We start from the raw sequence: 22020 nt of genomic DNA, 5'->3' as shown, positions 1-22020 counted from the left end.
TCTCTCTCTCTCTCTATCACACACACACTCAAACATAGAGATTTTCCACAGTACACGTGGCTTCAGAAGACAAGGATGTAGATAGGGATAAATAGCACAGGGGAGATGATAAAAGACAACAAAAGATTAAGTGTGAAATAAAAGGAGGAGAATCTGCCATGGGGTTGCTGGGAGGGAAGTGGAAGGAGGAGACAAAAAGAAGAGGGTGGAAAAGAAGACGGTGGAAAGAGGGGAAGGGAATGAGGAAGAGATGAGGCCAAAGATAAGGGGAGAGGAAGGGTGTGAGAGGAGAGATGAAGAATATTAATTTTTAGAAGCAACAGAGTGAAAACACATCTAAAACCCAATAGAAATAAAGTCAGCATGACCAGAAAAGATGCTTTATTCTTACTTTTGGAAGAGGATAAACACTGTCCAGGCAGTTCTGTCTTTTTGTAAATGTTCAAATGAATGAAAATGTGGTTGTTATCCTGTGCATGGAACAAAAACATTATACCAGAGCAACAATGTTAAAACAAAACATGCCTATGCAGGGCTAATTTAATCACTGTATAAACTTTATTTAAAATCAGTGACCAACATATTTACAGCCAAGTCGCACACTTAGCTGTGGCTCTAATTTTACATTGTCAGTCGAGGCCACTTGATAATGAAAAGGTTTCTTGAATCGTTTAAGTCATGTAGTCTTCATAATAACATTAGTTTACCTAAAATAATGAAGAATATAACCATGTCTCCTTTTTTTTTAACTATTCTTTGCTTCAAGAGTCTGTTTCATATATATATATATATATATATATATATATATTGTCTACAGTGAGAGTTTTCAAGATGAGAGTTGAGCTTCAGTCTGAATGCAGACTGAGGCGTTCACCTCCAGGTGAGGTGCTGCATAGTGCTCACTGCCTTCGTCGGCCACTTGAGGGCTTCACCTGTGATCATTGTACATTTGCAAATGAATGCCATGGATGGATCAAGCCAACATTACAGCTTTCACTTGAATATGTAAAATCTCTTTTTAAACAGGGCGTCATACAGTTGGGGGTTGTCTGATATTATTTTATTCAATCAATCATTTAATTTCTGCCAATCACATTCTTAAAAAAAACAATGATGACTTTTTTAAACTACTTTCTTTGGCAAATAATTCTGTACTATTCCATATTGTATGTCAGGCCTAGAAAACTGTTAGAAATTAAAACCAACACCTTGTCTGCACGTTACACAGCAGTGATTGCTCAAACGTAGGACCGGTACCAAGTTAGAAAGGTTGTCAAAATTTGATTTTCAAATGTTAAAGTCATAAAAACAAAACAATCTGTGTTAAGACAAAGTGCATTAAATGATGCAGATACTTACAAAGAAATTATTTGTATGGAAACACAGGGTGAAAAAAATACTTTTTTGTACATATAAATATGGAGGTTTTAGGATGATAAATCATTAGCTCTTGTTGTCTATTAGCCTTGAATGATACTCAAATGAGATCCTGCATACGTTGGAAGGGAATGCAAATTGAAAGGAAAAAATAAATGTTTCTACTGCCCATACATTTAAACTTACCTAGAAAAAAAATACCCTTACTTTAAATCATTTAAATCATTGAGAAGACCAAAGAGATTGTTGTGGACTTCAGGAGAGTACACCCCCAACATGCTCCTCTGACCATCAACGGTGCTGCTGTGGAGAGGGTGAGCAGCACTAAATTCTTGGGTGTACACATCTCAGAGGACCTCTCCTGGACCAACAACACAACAGCACTGACCAAGAAAGCCCATCAACGCCTCTACTTCCTCCGCAAGCTGAGAAGAGCTAGAGCCCCGGCCCCCATCATGCAGACCTTCTACAGAGGTACTTTGGAGAGCATCCTGTCCAGCTCTATCACTGTGTGGTACGGCTCCTGCACCGCGTCCTGCCGCAAGACCCTCCAGCGCATTGTGAGAACAGCTGAGAAGATCATCGGTGCCCCTCTCCCCTCCCTCTACGACATCTACTGCACCCGCCTCACCCGCAAAGCTCTCGGCATCGCTGGTGACCCCACCCACCCGTCACACAGCCTCTTCAGTCTGCTGCCTTCAGGGAGGAGACTGCGGAGTCTCAGCGCCAGGACCAGCAGACTGAAGGACAGCTTCTTCCACCAGGCTGTCAGGATGTTGAACTCTCTCCCTGCCCTGCCCACAAAACCTCCAGACTCTGAACTGTTCATGGACACTTAACTCCCAGTATATAAGCTAAACCCCAGTATATAAGCTAAACCTGCACAACTGCCATGCCATTTGCACTACAGTATTCATTTTGCACTATCTGGTTTTCTTTACCCAATATGTTGCTGCTACTTGTGCCTTTTTCATTATTTATATTTTCTTGCTTTTATTCCTTTTATATAGCATAATATAGTTTCTTATATATTGTATAGCAAAGCAGAGACATTTTCTTTTACTTAAAAGATGTATGTTAAATGTTTATTGTCTGCACCTTGGGTCTGTGTGAAAAGCAATTTCGATCCTCTGTATGTCTTCTACATACTGCAGAATTGACAAATAAAGTGACTTTGACTTTGACTTTGATTACAGTGACAATTTGATATGTTTCCCATGTGTATTAAAATTCTAATTTAATATGTAACACTAGAAAATGGTTGTATCAGAACTTCAATTAAAACCTGTTAAATCACTCACAAAATGTGATCCTGGCCTAGTTTATGTCTCATAAATGAATGTAAGGATACTCAAGTTTTAAGTGGAGACATGGTGATGAATAATCTATAAGGAAATCAAAGTCTTGATGTTCCTTGTGGTCATTTGCAGTGAGAACAAAATGTGCTTACTTCAAGGCTAGTTTGATTTGTAATAAACTATATGATCAAAGATCTCACTTTACAAATTAGATGGTTTCATTTAAATTTCTTAAACTCAACATCCTTTCATCCAACCCAGCCACACAAAATGGAAAAGCAGAGCTGTAAGAACTTTTCTTTACCCCCAAACTCCAAAGCAAACTGGAAGCTTTTATGTTTCCTAAAACATCGACACTATGCTGTACACTGTAGATGTATCTTAAAATACAACCCTGACAAAATTATGTTGGCAAACAATGCAGCTAAGGGTGTTTGCCAACCTGACTACATACGTTTTCAAAGGTTGGCTTCAGCATATCTGAGCATCAAAGTGTCTTTCTGTAAAAAAAAAAAAAGAAAAAAAAAAAAAAAGAAAATCAAAGAAACTAAAAAACGATAACAAATCATTATAAACTTGCAAGAAAGTCTGACCTTTTTTTATCTTAGTGATCATTCAAAGTGTCCCTATTTTATAGGAACAAAGAGAGGAATGAAAGGATGTCATGAAAAAGAAATCCTACAGAGTAAGACAAGAAAGAAATGTAAAAGTTCAGAATCTGGGAGTGTGTTAACTGGTTCATTGGTGGACTAACTATCTCCACTAACACAGGAAAAGTACATTAAAAAAAAGAAAAATAAAATCAAATAGCCCAGTACTAACAGCTATATTATTTTAAGTGATAGTTTTCATTTATTGATTTCCAAACTTCTAGATATACTAATTCTAAATCCAATAAAAATAAGTTTTGGTAGCAAGAATTACATGTATGCAACATTTTATTGAGACAAAAAAGTAATCTCAACCTGAAGTGACGACAGACAAAAGAAAACTTAAAAGTTCTCAATCAGTAAATATGCAAAATATTTAACTTTTCTTGCACCAAGTAACACTGTAAAAGTCTTTGGCCCATTCTGATGCTGCATTTTCTCTCTGAGTGTCCTGTAAATTATTTATATTTCACATATTTAAGCCTGAATTATGTTTGTATTACTAAAAACTGCTTTGACATATAAAAACATGCTCGGTTTTTGATATCACGTTGCCACTTTTATGTATGAGTTGTATGTTATGCTGGTTTACTGTACAGACCTGCAGCCCTGCACCTGATTCTCTGCTGACATGTATACAGCAATTTTAAAGCTAAAGCCTATATTGCCTTATTTCTGCATGTGTTCATATATATTTTAGAACTATTACCTCACTTTTGTAAAATGAATGTGTCATGAAGATTAGTCTTGTATTTGTCTGATTTATTGTATTCCTTACCCCATAATTTGCTAAATCCTTGTTATAACCTTGTATTTTCTTTGCAATAACTCAACAGTTGCAACAATCCACTTTTCCCATGATAATTATTAAATTTAATCTCCTGTAGGTATCATCTGTTACACAGTGCAACAGGGAATGCATCTGTTAAATCTATGCCAAAGACACACTGTATAATGCTGCAGTGGACTGGTGGTTGAATGGTTTACTGTAACAAGTCAATTGCAGAGCAGTTAACTTCCCAGGAAAAAACACATTTGTTGAAGTTTGCCTCATGCAGGCACCAGTTTAGCATGCTCCATTAGAGTAGGTGTAACATATATAAAAATATTCATACAAGACAATTATTATGGTTCTTACTATTTTTTATTACTAGTGTTTTCCTCCCATGTTTTTCAATGGTTCCTGTCTTGTCTTTTATGTGTGTATTTGTCCAACTTTTGTTTCATTCTACACACAGCCAATCTTAACCCATAAGAGCCCGATGTGTCATATTTGTCATATATACAGTTTCAGAGAAATTTTGCTTCAATTTATGGTAAAAACTTTGCTTATTATCCTGTTGAACACAATCTGATTCTTGTCTTCTGTCCCCTAATAGATACCCAGAAGCAGACCCCCCCCCCCCCCCCCCCCCCCCCCACACACACACACACACACCCAAAATTACATTTTGTTAAAGGGCCAAATAAAGACCTCATATTAAAAAAATTGACTTTTCTTACCACTTTTTCATGGGTCGGGCTTTAATGGATTAATTTCATATTCTTGCTCCCACTGCACATGTCATATAAACCCATAATTTCCAGTCAGCCTTGTTTTCCTCTTTCTTAAGAAAAATCTAATCTAACCATCTGTGTCATGCAGTGTGTGCTCCAATAAAATTAGACATTCGGTGCAATATTTGATGCTTATCCTGAAGAAAATAAACCAGATAGAACTTTTTTTTTTAAGTCAAGAGAAAAAGGTTGTTTAAATGTAAAGACATGAGAAATATATACACGTGGACAAAATTGTTGGTACCCTTCAGTTAATGAAAGAAAAACTGACAATGGTCACAATGGAAATAACTTGAATCTGACAAAAGTCATAATAAATAAAAATTCCATGAAACTTAACCAATGATAGTAAGACACTGCTTTTTAACCATACTTCAGCAGAAATAAATAAATGAAAAAAAAAAAAAAAAAAAAAACTCATGAAACCGGCCTGGACAAAAATGATGGTACCCCTAGAAAAGATTGAAAATAATGTGACCAAAGGGACATGTTAATCCAAGGTGTGTCCACTAATTAGCATCACAGGTGTCTACAATCTTGTAATCAGTCAGTGGGCCTATATATAGGCTACAGGTAGTCACTGTGCTGTTTGGTGACATGGTGTGTACCACACTCAATATGGACCAGAGGACGCAAAGAGTTATCTCAGGAGATTAGAAAGAAAATTATAGACAAAAGGTAAAGGCTATAAGACCGTCTCCAAGCAGCTTGATGTTCCTGTGACTACAGTTGCACATATTATTCAGAAATTTAAGATCCATGGGACTGTAGCCAACCTCCCTGGACGTGGCCGCAGGAGGAAAACTGATGACAAATCAAAGAGACGGATAATGCGAATGATAACAAAAGAGCCCAGAAAAACTTCTAAAGAGATTAAAGGTGAACTTCAAGCTCAAGGAACATCAGTGTCAGATTGCACCATCCGTCGTTGTTTGAGCCAAAGTGGACTTAATAGGAGACGACCAAGGAGGACACCATTGTTAAAAAGGCTCTGTTATGTTCTGGGGCTGCTTTGCTGCATTTGGCCCAGGGTGTCTTGAATCTGTGCAGAGTTCAATGAAATCTCAAGACTATCAAGATATTCTAGAGAGAAATGTGCTGGCCAGTATCAGGAAGCTTGGTCTCAGTTGCAGGTCATGGGTCTTGCAACAGGACAATGACCCAAAACACAGCTAAAAACACCCAAGAATGGCTAAGAGGAAAACATTGGACTATTCTAAAGTGGCCTTCTATGAGCCCTAAACTAAATTCTATTGAGCATCTTTGGAAGGAGCTAAAACATGCCGTCTGGAAAAGGCACCCTTCAAACCTGAGACAACTGGAGCAGTTTGCTTATGAGGAGTGGGCCAAAATACCTGCCGAGAGGTGCAGAAGTCTCATTGACAGTTACAGGAATCATTTGATAGCAGTGATTGCCTCAAAATGTTGTGCAACAAAATGTTAAGTTAAGGGTACCATCATTTTTGTCCAGGCCTGTTTCATGAGTTTATTTTTTTTTTAATAATTCTGTTGAAGCATGTTGAAAAGCAGAGTCTGACTTTCACTGGTTAAATTTCACATGATTTTTATTTATTATTACTTTTGTCAGATTAAAGTTATTTCTGTGACCATTGTTTTTCTTTCATTAACCGAAAGGTACCAACAATTTTGTCCACGTGTGTAAATGCCATGAGGCTCAAGCAAAGGAAACATACCATATATGAGACCACTGCCACTTTGAAAATAATTTTAACGCAACCAAAAACAATAAAGGACAAGGCAGCCCCGGCTAGGAGACACAAAAGGTGGAAGCAGACTGCAAACCAGCCACGCAATGGGCCATAGGACCTGGGCTGATCTCCTAATAGAAAATTTAAAACAAATCTATAAAGGAGCCAAAACCAAAATCAGGGCTACCGGAGACTCCCAACTTCGTAGCGAAAAAGAAAAAAAGAAAACAAAAAAGTCCTCTTGGCTTCATATCCCACAGAAGTCCCTACAGCTTATCACTGAAAAGAGTGCAACAAGTTAATAATCATGCAGTCAAAGAGAACATTGATGCTGACAGAGGTGCATGTAACAGTGTAGAAAGAACCTGGTAGCAAGTCAGACCTAAGCAACCACACATACATCCATCTAACCATCTCACTGCATGTATATACACATAAAGCTTACTCTACAGTAACTTCATAGCTTCATTCACATCAAGATTAGATTACTGCAATGCTCTTCTTTCTGGTCTTCCAACGAGGTACCTGAACCAGCTGCAGCTTGTACAGAATGCAGCTGCACGTCTGTTGACAAAGACCAGAAAGAGGGCCCACATTACACCAATTTTATTATTGATGGGGCTTGCTGCTATTGTGTTGGGGTTCTGGGGGATTTTACTATCTGTAAAGCACCTTGAGTTGCTATTTTTATGTATGAAAGGTGCTATATAAATAAAGTTTGATTTGATTTGATTCATTAGCGTTAATCTAAAACACTGTTTGACGCATTTTAAATTAGCATCTTATTAGAAATATCAACATTTCATCAACGTTGCCTCATTAGGGTGTACACCAAATGACTTGTTAGATGACAGCTGAGTCAATATTGAACAACTGGTGTGGTTTAAATCTGACATTTATTTAACATCAAACATAACAAGCACTTTCCGTTCTGATGGCTGCATCAATAAAAGCTTAATATTGCAACATGACGACATTTTAATAACGTTTTAATAAAAATGAATAAAAAAATCTGAAGGAAACCTTATCTGGAGCAGGTTAGGTTTTCAGAATCAGTTTTCATGGTCATCATTCCAGGTTAAAAGAGAGTTGTTGTATTTAAGAAACTTTGGCTTTTGTATGATGTCTCATTAAATCCAGGTACATGTACTATCACAGACTTAACACACACGTTGGATACACCCAACGAAGCTATGAGTATTTTGCCTTTATATCAACACACTTGTACCTCCAACTGAGTGTGGAAACATACACGAGCATTGGTCTCGTGGAACTGTACGGGGAGCAGGTCGACTGAGTTTTTGTGCACAGTCCGTATTTATAATTGTTTGATGTATTGCCACTGGAATTAATAAGAGTAAAGTGCTGACTGATCCAGATGTCTGTGTCAGATATATACTCACAGTCTACTTTGCTGCATTACACACATAAACATACCCCTAAGTTCATGACTGAGAACATGAATTGAGTTGATTTAAAATTTAAAAATCTGGCCCTTCACACAGTTAAAACCAAAAATGTTGCTGACCCTCAAAATAGGCATCTTTGTTCTGTGGTGACAGACTTAAAGTGGCAATCAAGGCATATCCTTCTGCTTTCTCTTTCTTTTTGTTTCCCATTCCTGGTGCTAAGCTTGCATTACTGTATTTCCAGAGATTCTCAGCCCAGTAGTGTGGGTGTATTACTTTTACATAATGTTTATGTCCATGTTTGTCATGTTGTTCTGTTATTGGGATCATTTTAGGGTATGAATAATGAACATGGTAACAACAGAGGAAGTTAGTATTTCATTGATGTTCTGAACTTTTGCAAAAAAATGTAACAGCTGCAGTATTAGAGATGATATCTGAGGTCATTAAATCAAAGATGCTGGAAACCCACATTTTATTCCTGCTTCTGCCAGTTGCCTGCATATTTATTCTGTCATATGTGTAGCTCCATTAAAACACAGCTTAGTTCATTTACAAATGAGTTGACTTAAGCTAAATTATATAAATAACTAAACTATTATATAATTTAATTCTGTTTATATATATATATATATATATATATATATATATATATATATATATATATATATATATATATATATATATATATATATATATTATGATTGGGTATGTGTGTGCACCATCTGTCAATGTTTCTCTGGACACTGATCTTTCAAGAAACTGCAGTGTCAGCAATCTGATGATTACATCATAAAGTTGACTTGACTAATTACATATTGCATGTCATACATCTGATGGGCCAAACAGGCCCAACAGAAAAATACATGTTTGGGGATTTTATTGCTCAACAGACAAGACAAGAGGATTTGCTTATTCAAAAAGACAATACACAAGTATTGCTAAATTGTTGACTGGAATGGGTGAGTTTGGGTGGAAAGGGTGTATCCCTTGTCTTAATGGCTACAACAAACACAATTCACCCATAAATCTGTCAATGGAGCCATTTAGGTTTAGGTCCATACTTAGACCAAAAATAATCTTTTAACCTAAGAATTGACAACAGCTGTAAAATATGGGAGGTGTCTTTGATTCTTGATTGTGAGACTGTGCCCTCATCCCCCAAATCAACTCTAACTCTAACCAACACTTCCAAAAACTTTCCACTTAACATACAATTTTAGATGGATTTTAAAAATAAAAAGAATTTCTTTCATCATCTGAAATTAAACAAATGTTAATCTTGCAAAGAAGAGCTCCATTTTTATTTAACTCACAATAATAATATACCTGAAATCTAAATCTTACTTGTGATCTCCCAGTAAAGGCTGTGAAACCTTCCATTGGCTGGAATAGCCCAAGCCTCTTTCGACTCGTGCCTTGGGAGTTAAAAACTCCACTCTCAGCCCTCTTTTTTAAGTGCAGTTTTCAGTAACCAAGCAGCATATTTTTATTCATTTTTACCACCCATTTTTAAATTATGCTTGTTAGTATTTGTTGTTTATTTTGCCATCTTGTGGCATTTACTACAATACTAATGAAATGAACTAACACCGTAGTTAAACTAACTCATGATGCAATCGCTCATACATCTCAACAGACATTCACAGTGTAAATGTTGCTTACACACATATTTTACATTTTTGCTTTTATGGTCATATTTTATTTTACATATTGTGTAGAATAACATTTAAATATCAATTTTACCTGATCACCTGATTCTGCCTGATGTGTCCCAATGTCAATTAAAATTAGCACCTTTCCATCAATTATATAATTAATCCCATAATCATTACAATACTGTCTGTTTAAAAGTATTGATGGTCTATTGTTTGTGTGTGGTTTTAATGGGAACTTAAAGCTAGGGCTGGGTTAAATAAATCGATTTATCATTTTTAATCAATTCAAATTAAATAAATCCAATATCGATTCATAAAACTTGGAGATAGATTTTTTTTATATGTAATTTTGGATATATACTGACCCTACTCTTGTGTGACTTACCGAGGCTTGACGAGATCTTAGCACATACACACAATTGGTTTCCTGCGTTGCCGTCATCCAAAATCATCTTCTCTTGCCACGATGATGTCATATTAGATGTTTTCATTCACCAGTGTGGATTACATTAACCTGTAAACTATTTAACAGCTTATCACCGCTCACGTTGGCAACAAACACTAAGACATATTAGCAACTAACGCTAACGAACGCTGTCACATTCAACAACAGAAAGTGATGTCACCATGCATGTATGTACTTTGAAATAAATCCGACATGGTCATTTAAAGTCATATTTCCTCTAGAACAAGTTTACACATTGCCCTTTTATCAAACAGTAAACAGTGTGATGCTATTTATCTGATTTATATGACGTGTCGGGAAACACATCAACCAGGTGACAATCAGAACAAATATGAGAGTTTTCTAAATTCCCTTAGGAAGCTGAAGATGGAAGCATCTTGCTCCAGTGAGGAGCAGATGTAGTATTTCTCCTACTCCGGTGTTACGTCCATAACGCCACGGTCGTCATGGCAATGCACACAGCTGAACAAGCTGAATCTACGTCATTCTAAGAATTTCTGATCGTATTACGGTTTTAAATGGAGCCAATATTCTTTGATGATGATGATTGATGATTAAATACTAAATGGTAATGGTTTGAGTTCAGGACACTGAAAAACAAAGTTGGAACAAGGATAATTATACAAGTTTACTTGTGTGTGAGTGTGTGTTTGTGTATGTATTTGCAACACAGGGGAAAGAGCATTTTATGCTGGACTCCCCCATAACCTGAGGTCAGCACTGTTTGTGACAAAGTAAGAAAAATGTGTGTATATTTGTGAGTGATAAACCACACAGTGCAGGTGTGAAGAGCCATAATGACAGTGGCTGGTCTACACAAAGAGCTGAGTACAGCAGGTTTGAAAGCTCATAGAAGCACATTTTAACCTCATGCACATAAGTACACACTGCCTCGCAGAAACAAACAAAACACACACTCAAAACACACCAGCCACAAAGACTTATTTTTACTGTAGAGAGTGAGGCATGGTGGAATTTACTATGCAGATAAAATCATTTAATGATAGTTCTAATACACTTGGGAGCATTTAAATTTTTGTGTGAAGAGGGGGATGGGGGTGTGTGGGTATTGCCTATTAACCTCTAATTAGTCACTGACCTCATATTAAACCCAAAGTAATATGTAGGCCAACTAATACATAATTCTCTCAATGGCCTCAGTTGTACAATTAATATTGCTAAATGTTATCACTTGTTTTACATGCAGTAATAAATGTAATGTGAAACTAAAACACTGAACAAAAGGATTGTCTTTTTTTTCTTTTTTCTTTTATTTTCAATGATGGTTTCTTCTTCCTCTTTCTTTTTTCCTGGTTTCTTCTTTACTTCTGTTCAGTTCACTTTAGGTCACCAGTCCATTATAGAGCCAAGACACAGGACTACCCAAGCGAGGCTCAAGCCAGGAACACTCTTGGTGTGAGGTGATAATGCGAACTACAAGAACACCCTTTCAGCCAAGACTTGCACAATGATGTTAAAAGAAGAAAAAAAAAAAAATATATACACACACATACACAAACAAAACAGAAAAAAAACCTTTGTAAATATTTCAAATGTGTATCTGCCCTGAGAAAACAAACAAACAAACAAACATATTGGTGAATGCAACTCTAATGAACACTGTCGCACTCAAACAGCCACACATCAAACTACAGTCCACTTATCTTTGGCAGCACATCATCCACTCACTTCCACTCCAGGAAGCAGTGAAACAGACACGTATCCCTCTCCTTAAAGACCATATAGGCAGAGGACAGGAGGGAGAAGCTGTGCATGGATGATGGGACACATTTTAAACCCACACATACATACACACAACCACATTTGCTTACCTCTCCATCCTTCCCCCTATCTGTCTTATTCCATGCATCAGTCGCCATCCTCCCAGCTCACCTCCCTAACTGCAATATCAATTTTATTCACATCTCCCACAATGGTTTCAGGTTTTTTTTTTTTTTTTTCTTTTAAGAGACACAAAGCCGCACCAGGCAAGACTTTTACAAGAAAAAACAAAACAAAACAAAAAATAAAAAATAAAAAAAAACATATCTCATCAATAAAAGTTGCAATGAGACTGTGACAGCAAGGAGCACCCCATCTGCTAATTGAGATCATGCACCTATTGCTCTGTTTGCCTAAAGGAAACTGCAAATTCTAATAGTCTAATAGAGCGAAACAGCAATGATGAAATGGTTGTCACAGAGGCTGCAGGATCGTTTCCTTCACTCTCTTCCCTTTAATCGCTTTGGCATAAAATTTCATGATAGTTTCTTTTCACCCAAACAAGGGTACATGTTTCCTGTCATAAAACAGTAAGGTGGGATGAAATGCAAATGGATTAGATTTGGAAGAAAAAAATAAGCTAAATCTGCAAAGAATATAGATTTTCAACTATACATTCATATCCAGACTCTTCTACAGAGATCATTTAATTATTCAGATTATTCAGATTTGAATAAAATTAACTTACAAATTATTTAATAATTATCATATTGTTACTTTTAAATGGTTAAATCATGTGTATATATATATATATATATATATATATATACATATATACACTATGGTATACATGGTACTTTGCAGAGCGATTCATTTACATGTTTTCTACATCTGAACAAGAGAATTGTGGGGATGAGAGGAAGCAAGGGGAGCGGTTAGTCTAATTTTCTGTTGAGAGGCATTTATGAAAAGAAAATCAAAGATGTCAACTTCATATTCAACATGTAAAATTTAAGTGCATCTTGAAGAAAATTGCTCCAGTCTTTTTATATATTTATTTTTATCCAGGAAGACAGACATAGACAGGAAATTGTGTCATGAAGGCTAAGCAGAAAATCTAGTGAACTGACTGGGTCTTCATTTACAAAGATTATCTAAAGAAATAGAGGATAGAATAGAAAACTGAGAATCTATCTCATATCCAGGGTAATAAAGGAATGCTGTGAATTATTTTAAAAAAATAAAAATGCAGCAAAGGTTTGTCGAGAGAATATCCTTGAAAGTAATAAAAGTAATACTATTAGCCTGCCTTCCCTGCTAAAAAAACACCTACATATCTGCTTGTTTTACTGTCAGGAGACACAACAATCCTCAGAAAATTTCACTCAAACTTTCATTCAACATTCAAAGAGAGGTATACGTAGCATCATCAATGTTAAAAAAATAGCCCTTAAACCTATTATGTGGAGACAGAAACTTGCCCACTGTCAATGGTTCTTTTTCTCCTCGATTTTATGAGATCCTCATGAGCTAAATTTCTCTTATCGATTTCTTGTTTTATTCAGTTGTAATGCCAGTGATAATTAATACTGCTTATTATCTTTAGTGCTTCCTGACCTTTTCTTTCCTTGGGGATCCCCTTCATGAATATACAAAAAAGCCACAGATCCCCTGCTCCACCCTGCTAAAACCATACTTTGTTTCATGCTCTCAAAAGTGAAAGTTGATTAAATTAACATATAGCCTTATTTTTTAAATTTTTTTTTTTTCTTAAAATAGGGACAATGTGTGGACATTAATCACAATGGCTCTGAATGTTTAAAGCCTCAGGGACCCTCTGTGCTCTTTGGGGGCTCTTTGCTTATGTGTGACAAGTTTGGGCAACTTACAACTTTATTACTATGCATCTCATACGTCCCATCACTGTAAAGTGATTACAGATTAAAATTCCTTAATTTAGAAGCACAAAGTCCAACCCGGGAATATATTCCCTCGAGTTTTGATTGCTCTATAAATACAAATGCTGCCATTCCAAGACAATGAGGAAAGTCTGAAATATATTGGTGAAAAGAACTGAAATAGACTGCAACTCAGTATTTCCTAAAAGAGGCCTTTATAATTTTCTTATTATGGCAACATACAGTGATTTAAACAACAAATCAAGTTGGAAAGAGACAAATATTTTAGAGCAAGTAGGTAATGAGATGGAATTTTCAATCACATTGCACACATTACACACTCCAACACATATACACACCACAGGTCCAGACGAAGAATTTAGCAGACTGATTGGTGAGTGACAACTAAAATTGAATTTCTCTGCTGTGAGGGCCCAAAGGACCCAGATTGAAGATACACACAAGCACAAATGTGGTTAGGGAGGACACAAGTGTGAAAAGGCAGACACACACACACGGTTAAACATACACACAGATCAGCATGAACAGTTGCTGAATAATTGCTGGCACGCACTCAAACACATAGACATATACACTCCCAGCTTTTTTCTCTCGTTCCTTTTCTCTTTTCCCCAAGATCACAAAAACATACTTTCATCCTCCATTCCCCACAAGTCCCTTCCCTCCAATTTACTGCCAAAGCTGTCTCTTCAAAAGCAATAACAATGAGAATTTCATCTGGTAACTCCAAACAAAACAAAAAGTTTGAGAAAGGCTTTCATTACACTGCAGCAAAGTTAGGTGTGATTTGAATGATTATGATGGAGATGACTGCTGTGGAGCTGGATTTGAAATAATTAGGAAAGTTCTGCATTTGTGTGTTTGCAGGCAAAACAAACTTTTTTTTCTTGCCTTCTAATATATTTCTTATATTGCATCATCACACTTTATATTTTACCCTCTTAATTGTCTTCTTAATTATTCAGTTGCCCTTATTTTTTAGTAGTTTGACAAAAATTAGGTTAAAGAAAAGAAAGGCATGCAGGAAAAAGCCCCAGGCTTCAGCTTGAACCAGGGCTGATTGCATTGAAGAGCCACTTTACACTGGAACAGATTTGTATTTATTTATTTATTTATTTATCTATTTATTTATTTAGAGTCACTTAAACTTAATAATTTGATTCAAAAAGTGTTCCAAACAATAACACAGAAGCCATCTATAAGAAGAGACAGAACAGATTCTACTTCTTGATGAAGCTGATAATCCTCAGTGCCTGCACCAAGATGTTAAATATCTTCTATAAGTCTGTTGTGGAAAGTGTAATCTGCTGTCTATGCAGCCATCTGTTGGGCACCTTCTGCCCTTTCTCAGCATTTTTGTGGTTGGATTTTTTTCTGTGTCTTCTTGGGTTGTTGTGAGAAGTGCCTGTCTATGGGGATATTTCTCGATCTTTAATCAAGAGCGTAATTATTTGATTCGAGAACAAGATTTCTAGTTTTTAAGCTCAAATACCATATTACTGAAAAATCTGATCTCATGCTTAAAAAAGTCCCCTCTTGCTCTCAGATATATTGTTCTTCCTTTTAAAACTCTGTCCCTCCTCTCAAGGTTAGTGTTGCGGGTTCAAATCTCCTGCACTCAGATGCATTCTCTGCACTCTCAAAACTTGTGTTCTTGGATGTTTTTTTTTCTTTTTTTTTGCTTTCTCTTGGATTGTTGAATGATCTGTCTGTCAAATGTCCTCCAGCCAGTAAAATAACACATAAATGTAGACCAAGCAAATTGTCCTCACCTTCTTCAGGGTGTGCTTATTTTATATAAGTTTTATGTACTGTATATACTATATATATATATATATATATATATATATATATATATATATATATATATGTGTGTGTGTGTGTGTGTGTGTGTGTGGGGGTGTGTGTGTGTGTGTGTGTGTGTGTGTATAATTCTTGCAGACTGTACTTTTAAACTGATTTATTTGTAATGTCGTTGAACTTGTTAAAATGGCAAAGTTCTATTCTATTCTATTCTATTCTATTCTATTTACATTTGGCCCAAATCATCAAATCCGAGTAGAACAAATTTACAAGTTTAAAAAAGACAAAATTCTGAGTATATGATACGTAACACTTGTATATTTCTTCCAACTTTTATGCTGGGATATATATTTTTGTAAGTTATTATTAGATGCAAAGTATAATATATTCATGGTTTCCATGTACTATCAACATGAAACAAACAAATTTGAGAGTTTTAAATGTGCACTTGTAATTGAAGTGCTTCAGGTGACCTAGTTTATGTTGTTACAGCACCTTGATAATGTCACCTGATCAAACTTGCTTACCCCTGTCATAATCCAAACATGGAGAATACAGGCGATTGCTGTCACATGTACTAAATACTTGAGTATTGTGCCTGAACAAGTTCATTGAATGATGGTTCATAAACTCATTCATATTTTGGGTGAACGTTAACTGAACGTACTGTATTTCTGCCAGATGAACGTTGTTGTGAGCGAGCTCATTCTGCCGTTTGTGAACAGTTTTCTTTCACAGTTGAACTTTGTTCAAGAGAGTGCCTGATTTCCATGGAGTCTTTCAGGCAAAATCCCGGCTAAAGCACATTGTAAAAGGCCTTAATATATAGGTGAAAAACATCAAATCTGGCAACACTAGCCGCCACAGAGTCACACCGCGCATGCATCATCAAATTTCAAAACATGGAGGCAAAATCCAATAAAGGCAGCAGCACCACCTCTGCCTCAATGATCACTACAGCATCTTAAATAAATTAAATTAAATTAAATCATAATGCAAATATTCCTTCTTCACCCCCAGACATGTGGCATGATATATCTATATATTCTGTCTGTTTACTGCATTTACAACACTTACGGCAAAAGGTTGCAACACTTAAGGCAACCTTTTGGCAATTTGCAGGATGTTAGGACAACATCAACAAAATATTAACCTCTTTTTTGGTCGAAAAATTAAGCAATAGTTTCAGTATGTAACAAGTTAGTTATGTTTAGTATAAAGTATCAACTCCATATTCATTAATTTGAAATTATGTATTACTTTAAGGAGATCTCTTATGTGAGAGGTGAGTTGCTTAGTGGATAAGCTTGTTTCTTGCACATTATTTATTACACACAAAAATGTTTAATTGAAAAAAGAGATAAAATTGTAACAGCTCAAATCTGAACTGGATGATTAATAACAAGAGCCAGCACATCATAGGCAAACATCAAAGTGGAGTTGTCCATCTTTTAAACAAAGTTTGATAAAAGAAATCAGCAAAATGTTCTCATCACTGTCTCCTCTCACCCCTCTATTCTCTCTGTTCTCCACATGTGCATGTATGCCACAATCCTTGCTGAACTGTGCTACATGTGCACAGGTGGAGCCCAAAGAAAGGACACAGTGTACTTTACACAAACTCTTGCAACACAACCCCCTCCAGCCAATCCACCATAATCAGTCACTGCTGTTAATTGCTGCTGTTTTATTAAAGCCCATTGTGTTTAAAAAAATATGTAATAATAAAATGCCATGACACCTTTTCAACAGCCTCTAGCATATTTTTTACCACAAACTAAAGCGACACACAGGCACACACACAAAACTCTCACCGGAGTGAAGTTCATGACTTTGAGGATCCAGATGGTCAGAGCTAGGTTGACAATCATAGTAACAAGAAGGAGGAGGATGAAGAAGTATAAGCATCTCTTTCTCCACCCGTAGATACCCACTGCCGGATAAACCTGGGTGCCACACACAGATGCTGTCCGCTGGTGGAGGGGATTGGGTTGGGCTGCTAGAATATACTGCTCCTGGGTCATCTGAAAGGGACAGAAATATAAAAACACATTTAATGGCATGTCTGCATGTCTATTTTATTTTGTTCATTCCCAAGTCCCAAGCATTCAACTGTTATTTTAAGATACTTTAGTTAATGAAATGTGTATTCTGTCCAACCCAATGATAAAATTTTGATACGTGTTTGAGCCTCTGAACCTGGGATTCTGAGTTCACCACATAACAGTTCTCAGAATGTTAAAAACTGGATGTCACAAAACTTTCTACAACTCAATTCAAACAAAACTGAGCTCATTTTAATTGTTATCCAGCATATGACCAAACAAATACTGCCCACTGCTCACTTTCTGCAATAACACTTAAAGTCCGTTACAAAGACATTTAGCATTTGGATTGATATGAAGCTGACTTATAAGCAGCTCATCACAAAATTTTTGGAGTCCTGTTTTTACCACCTGCAAAGCTTTTCTAAAATAAGATATATACTATCTTTTAAAGACACTGCGATGACTTTACACACGTCTCATGCCTCAACTAGCATCCATTAATCTGCTCCAGATTGTATAAAACTTAGCAGCTCATGTAAAAGGAGGACATTACTCCTGTTTTACTCTCTTTGCATTAGCATCCAGTATGCTCAATATTCCTTCTGACTTTTAAAGTCATCTTTGGCTTTTCACCCTCATTTAACTGACCTTGGAGCCACATGCGCCTGTATGGAAACAGAGATCCTCAGGCAGCAAATTAGTGCTTGTTCAGGAGACTAGAGGTGACAGAACATGTGCAGTTAATGCCCTTAAACTATGGAATGAGCTGCACAAGGTGATCAAGTCAGTTTACAAATCTCTTCGTTAAACAGTCTTTTAAAAAGCTTCTACTGATTTTACTTGACTTTTTGAAAATTTATTTATAAAATTGATTATAATGATGCCCTACATTTTTATTATGAATTATATTATAACTAATCTGAAATGCTGAATTAGCTTAACCTGACCATTTTTTCTTAAATGAACCTAACCAAGTAGTTTTAAGGCCTGGATGTAACCAAGAATATTTGGACAATAACACAATTTTCATGATTTGGGCTCTGCATGGCCTTACATTGGATTTGGAATTAAATAACTGGGATGTAATTAAAGTGTAGAATTTAAGGTTTAATTCAAGGGGTTGAACAAAAAAATCTTAAAAAAGCATAAGTAAATCCCTATAACTTTTGATTTCATCCAGCATCTTTTGTCTGGTGTCACATCATCAATAAACGAAGATGAAACAAACAATTATGAGCTGTTCCAAGCCTTCTCCATACTTTCTTCTTCCCATCATACTGGTGCAGATTGATCTTACTTTCACTTCTCCAAACAATGCTGTTCCAGAACTGAGCTAGATTATTTAGATAGTTTTTAGTAAAGTCTAATCTGGACTTTCTGTGCTTGAGACTGATTAATGGTTAGCACCTTATAGTGAACACTGCCCTCACAAAATTTTCTCTTTATGGTGGATTTGGATACTGATACACATGCTTTCTGGAGAGGGTGCTTCTCTTAGGTGAATATTGTGAAGGGGTTTTTTTAATCAGCATGGAAAGGATCCAGCAAACATCCACCTCTGCTCTCCCTCATGGACGTCCAGGCCTTTTTGAGTTACCAAGCTTACCAGTGAACTCTCTGTCTCCCAGAATGTACTAAACTATTTATTTAGTCACTCCTAGCATTTCTGCTATCTCTGATCGATTTCTTCTTCTTCGATGTTTTCTCAGCTTGATGCATGCCAATGATCTGACCCTTCTTAAACAGGCTAACATCTTTTCCATGGCCACACTTGGCTGTTTAAGAAACAAGAAGCTTCTCATTGCATCAGTTGGGATTAAATAACTTGTTGCCAGCTGAAAGATAATTGCCCATGCAGTAATTATCCAATAGGAGGCTTGTACCTTTTTGCTTCGTTAAACCCAGGTGGTGTCTTTTTTTTTCTTTTTTTGGGGGGGGGGGGGGGGGGTCGGGGGGTGTATATGAAAAGCAGAAAAATACAGGAACGCACAGAGAAAGTGAAAGCATTTTAGAGTTTTGAGAGTGAGATAGCATGGGGGAGAAACAGAAGGACCAAAGCATGATAAAAATGAGATTGAGGTGGAGCCTTTAAGTGGTAAGATAGTGAAGCTTTGAGTACTGAGAGATAGGAAGGAAGGATGGAGAAAAGGAGAGAGGGCAGATAAGGCAGTCGAGGAGGACAGAGTCCATTAGTTGTAGTGCAGTTAGTGGAGTCATTGGTGGCAAGAGATATGGAGGCTGGCTGCAAGGCACTGCTATCTCTGTCCATCTGACTCTAACTCTTTCACTTTCTTTACCTTGCTCTCTATACCTCAAAGTCTCCCTCCTTCCTTCTTATGCTCTTCCTAATTCACTTTCTAACTCACTTTAACACTTCTCTCTTTATCAGTCTCTGTCTCTCTCCCTCTTTCATACACACACACACACACACATTATATCTTATTTGCTGAGATTGCATGACCTTAGTACCTCACTGACTGTTTTTTTTTTTTTTTTTCTCCTCCTGAGATGCTATTTCTCCATATAGTATCAAACGATGAAACCAGAAAGTGTTTATGGGAACCAGAAATGCTGACTCTCACATTGCCTGAAGAAATAAAAGAAAAAGGAAATGCAGTCTTGGCCTATTTTTGAAGTTCTGTTGTTTTTTTTTTTTTTTCAAATATGAGTCTAAATCAAATATCAACGTATTATTGCATCCCTGTCTTCACAGTGGTCCTGGGTCTTATACATAAAGATGTAAAAGCTTTGACTTTTTTTTTCTTTTTTTTTTCACATTTTTAATGGCTTGTATTTGAAGTAAAGCATGACCGCAGGTTGGGTTTTGAACCTGAGTCCCACTGTGATGAGAACTTTCAGCCTGCATGCGGGGCGCCGTCAAACCTATTAAATCACCCAGCATCCAAGCCTAAGCCTGTTAAACTATGAATATTGAGACAAAACAGAAACCTTCTAACGTAGCAACACTGAACCAGTGGCTAGAGTCCTGGAATTGCAAAAAATAATAGAGGTTTATATCACAAAATCCAGCAAACTGTTGGCAGTAGTTTTGCCTTAGTCAATTAATTCAAAATATTTACATGGGTTAAAATTAAATTAATAAATAAAATCTCTTCAAAAATCAAAAATCTCTATTCATATGTTTCACAACATATGAAGCAGTTAAAGCTACTGTGATCTCCACCGAGGCAAAGTTCACATATTTGGCAGCTTTGGTTTGTCTGTCTGTTAGCAACATAGCTCAAAAAGTTATTAACTAATTTTGATCAATTTTTCAGGAAATCTGCAAAAGGAAATAAGGAACAAGTAATTAGATTTTGGTGTGATCCAGATCATTCTCTGGATCTAGGAACATTTTAAAGGATTACTTACTATGGAAGATAGGGATAATTTTGCCATTAAAGCTTCTAATTAAAAAATAATACCTAAAATCTTCTGCAAAAAATAATAAAATAAATAAATAAATAAAGAAAGAAAAATACAGTGGCTTGGTGGAGGTCTGTGCTCTCTCAGTGCTTCTAGTGTTCACATGTACTCATCTAAAATAAGTTCTAGCTCCTGGTGGAATAGCGACTCCAGATTGCCTTTTTTCTTGTAATTTTGAAAACACATGAAACACTCAGAAAACTGACATTAATACCAGTTTCAAATGAGGAAATAAACAATGCTGTTTCAGTCTGTTCCTTGTCAAAGTGAAGGCGGAGCTGCTTATAATGTACAAGTAAGACAAGCATTCAAAATATTGATCTAAATTAAATCAAACTAATTTATATTTAAGTACAATCTGAATATGGGACAAATATCAATGTAATGCAAAATAAAAATAGGGCTTCATGTTTGCCAAGTACGCCAATGGATTAATGTTGTTTTGCATATTCACAGTGAGGATACACTTCTGTACTAATCTCAAATCCAGACGATCATTCTGTTCAGGTACAAAGCTGATTAATGAATAGTAGAGTATGGCTGTAGAACAGGGCATTGGAATGGGCTACTGATCATTTTATTTTTGTATTCAGAGTCCACATTGAATCAATAGTAGAGTGTATGTTGTTATGCTGATATGTTTGCAGTGTGTGTACTGGAGTTTTCTGTGTTGACCTAGAATGCTAATCATTTTCCTGCATGCATCAACAGAGGGAATCAATTGGTGCACACACATATCTTTGTGAATGTGTGTATATCATTTTTCGCTTGGGTGTTTATCAAGGGCAACAATGACAACTGTTCAAACAACCATTGATACCAAACCTGTTGATTTGCTTTTCTATTTTGCTTGTTTCTTCTCACAGTTCAGACGCATGCATAGGGTTTGAACGTGCACTGCTGGGCTGTCTGTCTCTCTTAGTGACTTGTCTAAAGACAATCCGCACCAAGTCATCAACACAAAGAATTGTTGGAGTA

The 22020-nt window shown here is 36.4% G+C and overlaps 1 protein-coding gene across 2 annotated transcripts in view; it reads right to left on the bottom strand.

The window, feature by feature from the left end:
• Positions 1-22020, bottom strand: part of LOC121637879 (zeta-sarcoglycan) — a 373423-nt gene that overhangs the window by 152917 nt on the left and 198486 nt on the right. For both annotated transcript variants that reach the window (XM_041982222.1, XM_041982223.1), the window contains exon 2: positions 17383-17592. In XM_041982222.1, the coding sequence (XP_041838156.1) occupies positions 17383-17592 (210 nt within the window). The remainder of the gene's footprint in view (positions 1-17382; positions 17593-22020) is intronic.

Source organism: Melanotaenia boesemani, chromosome 4, assembly GCF_017639745.1.
Source record: "Melanotaenia boesemani isolate fMelBoe1 chromosome 4, fMelBoe1.pri, whole genome shotgun sequence".
NCBI lineage: Eukaryota > Metazoa > Chordata > Actinopteri > Atheriniformes > Melanotaeniidae > Melanotaenia > Melanotaenia boesemani.
The sequence above is the reverse complement of the archived record's forward strand: the minus strand, read 5'-3'. Positions and strand labels throughout refer to the sequence as shown.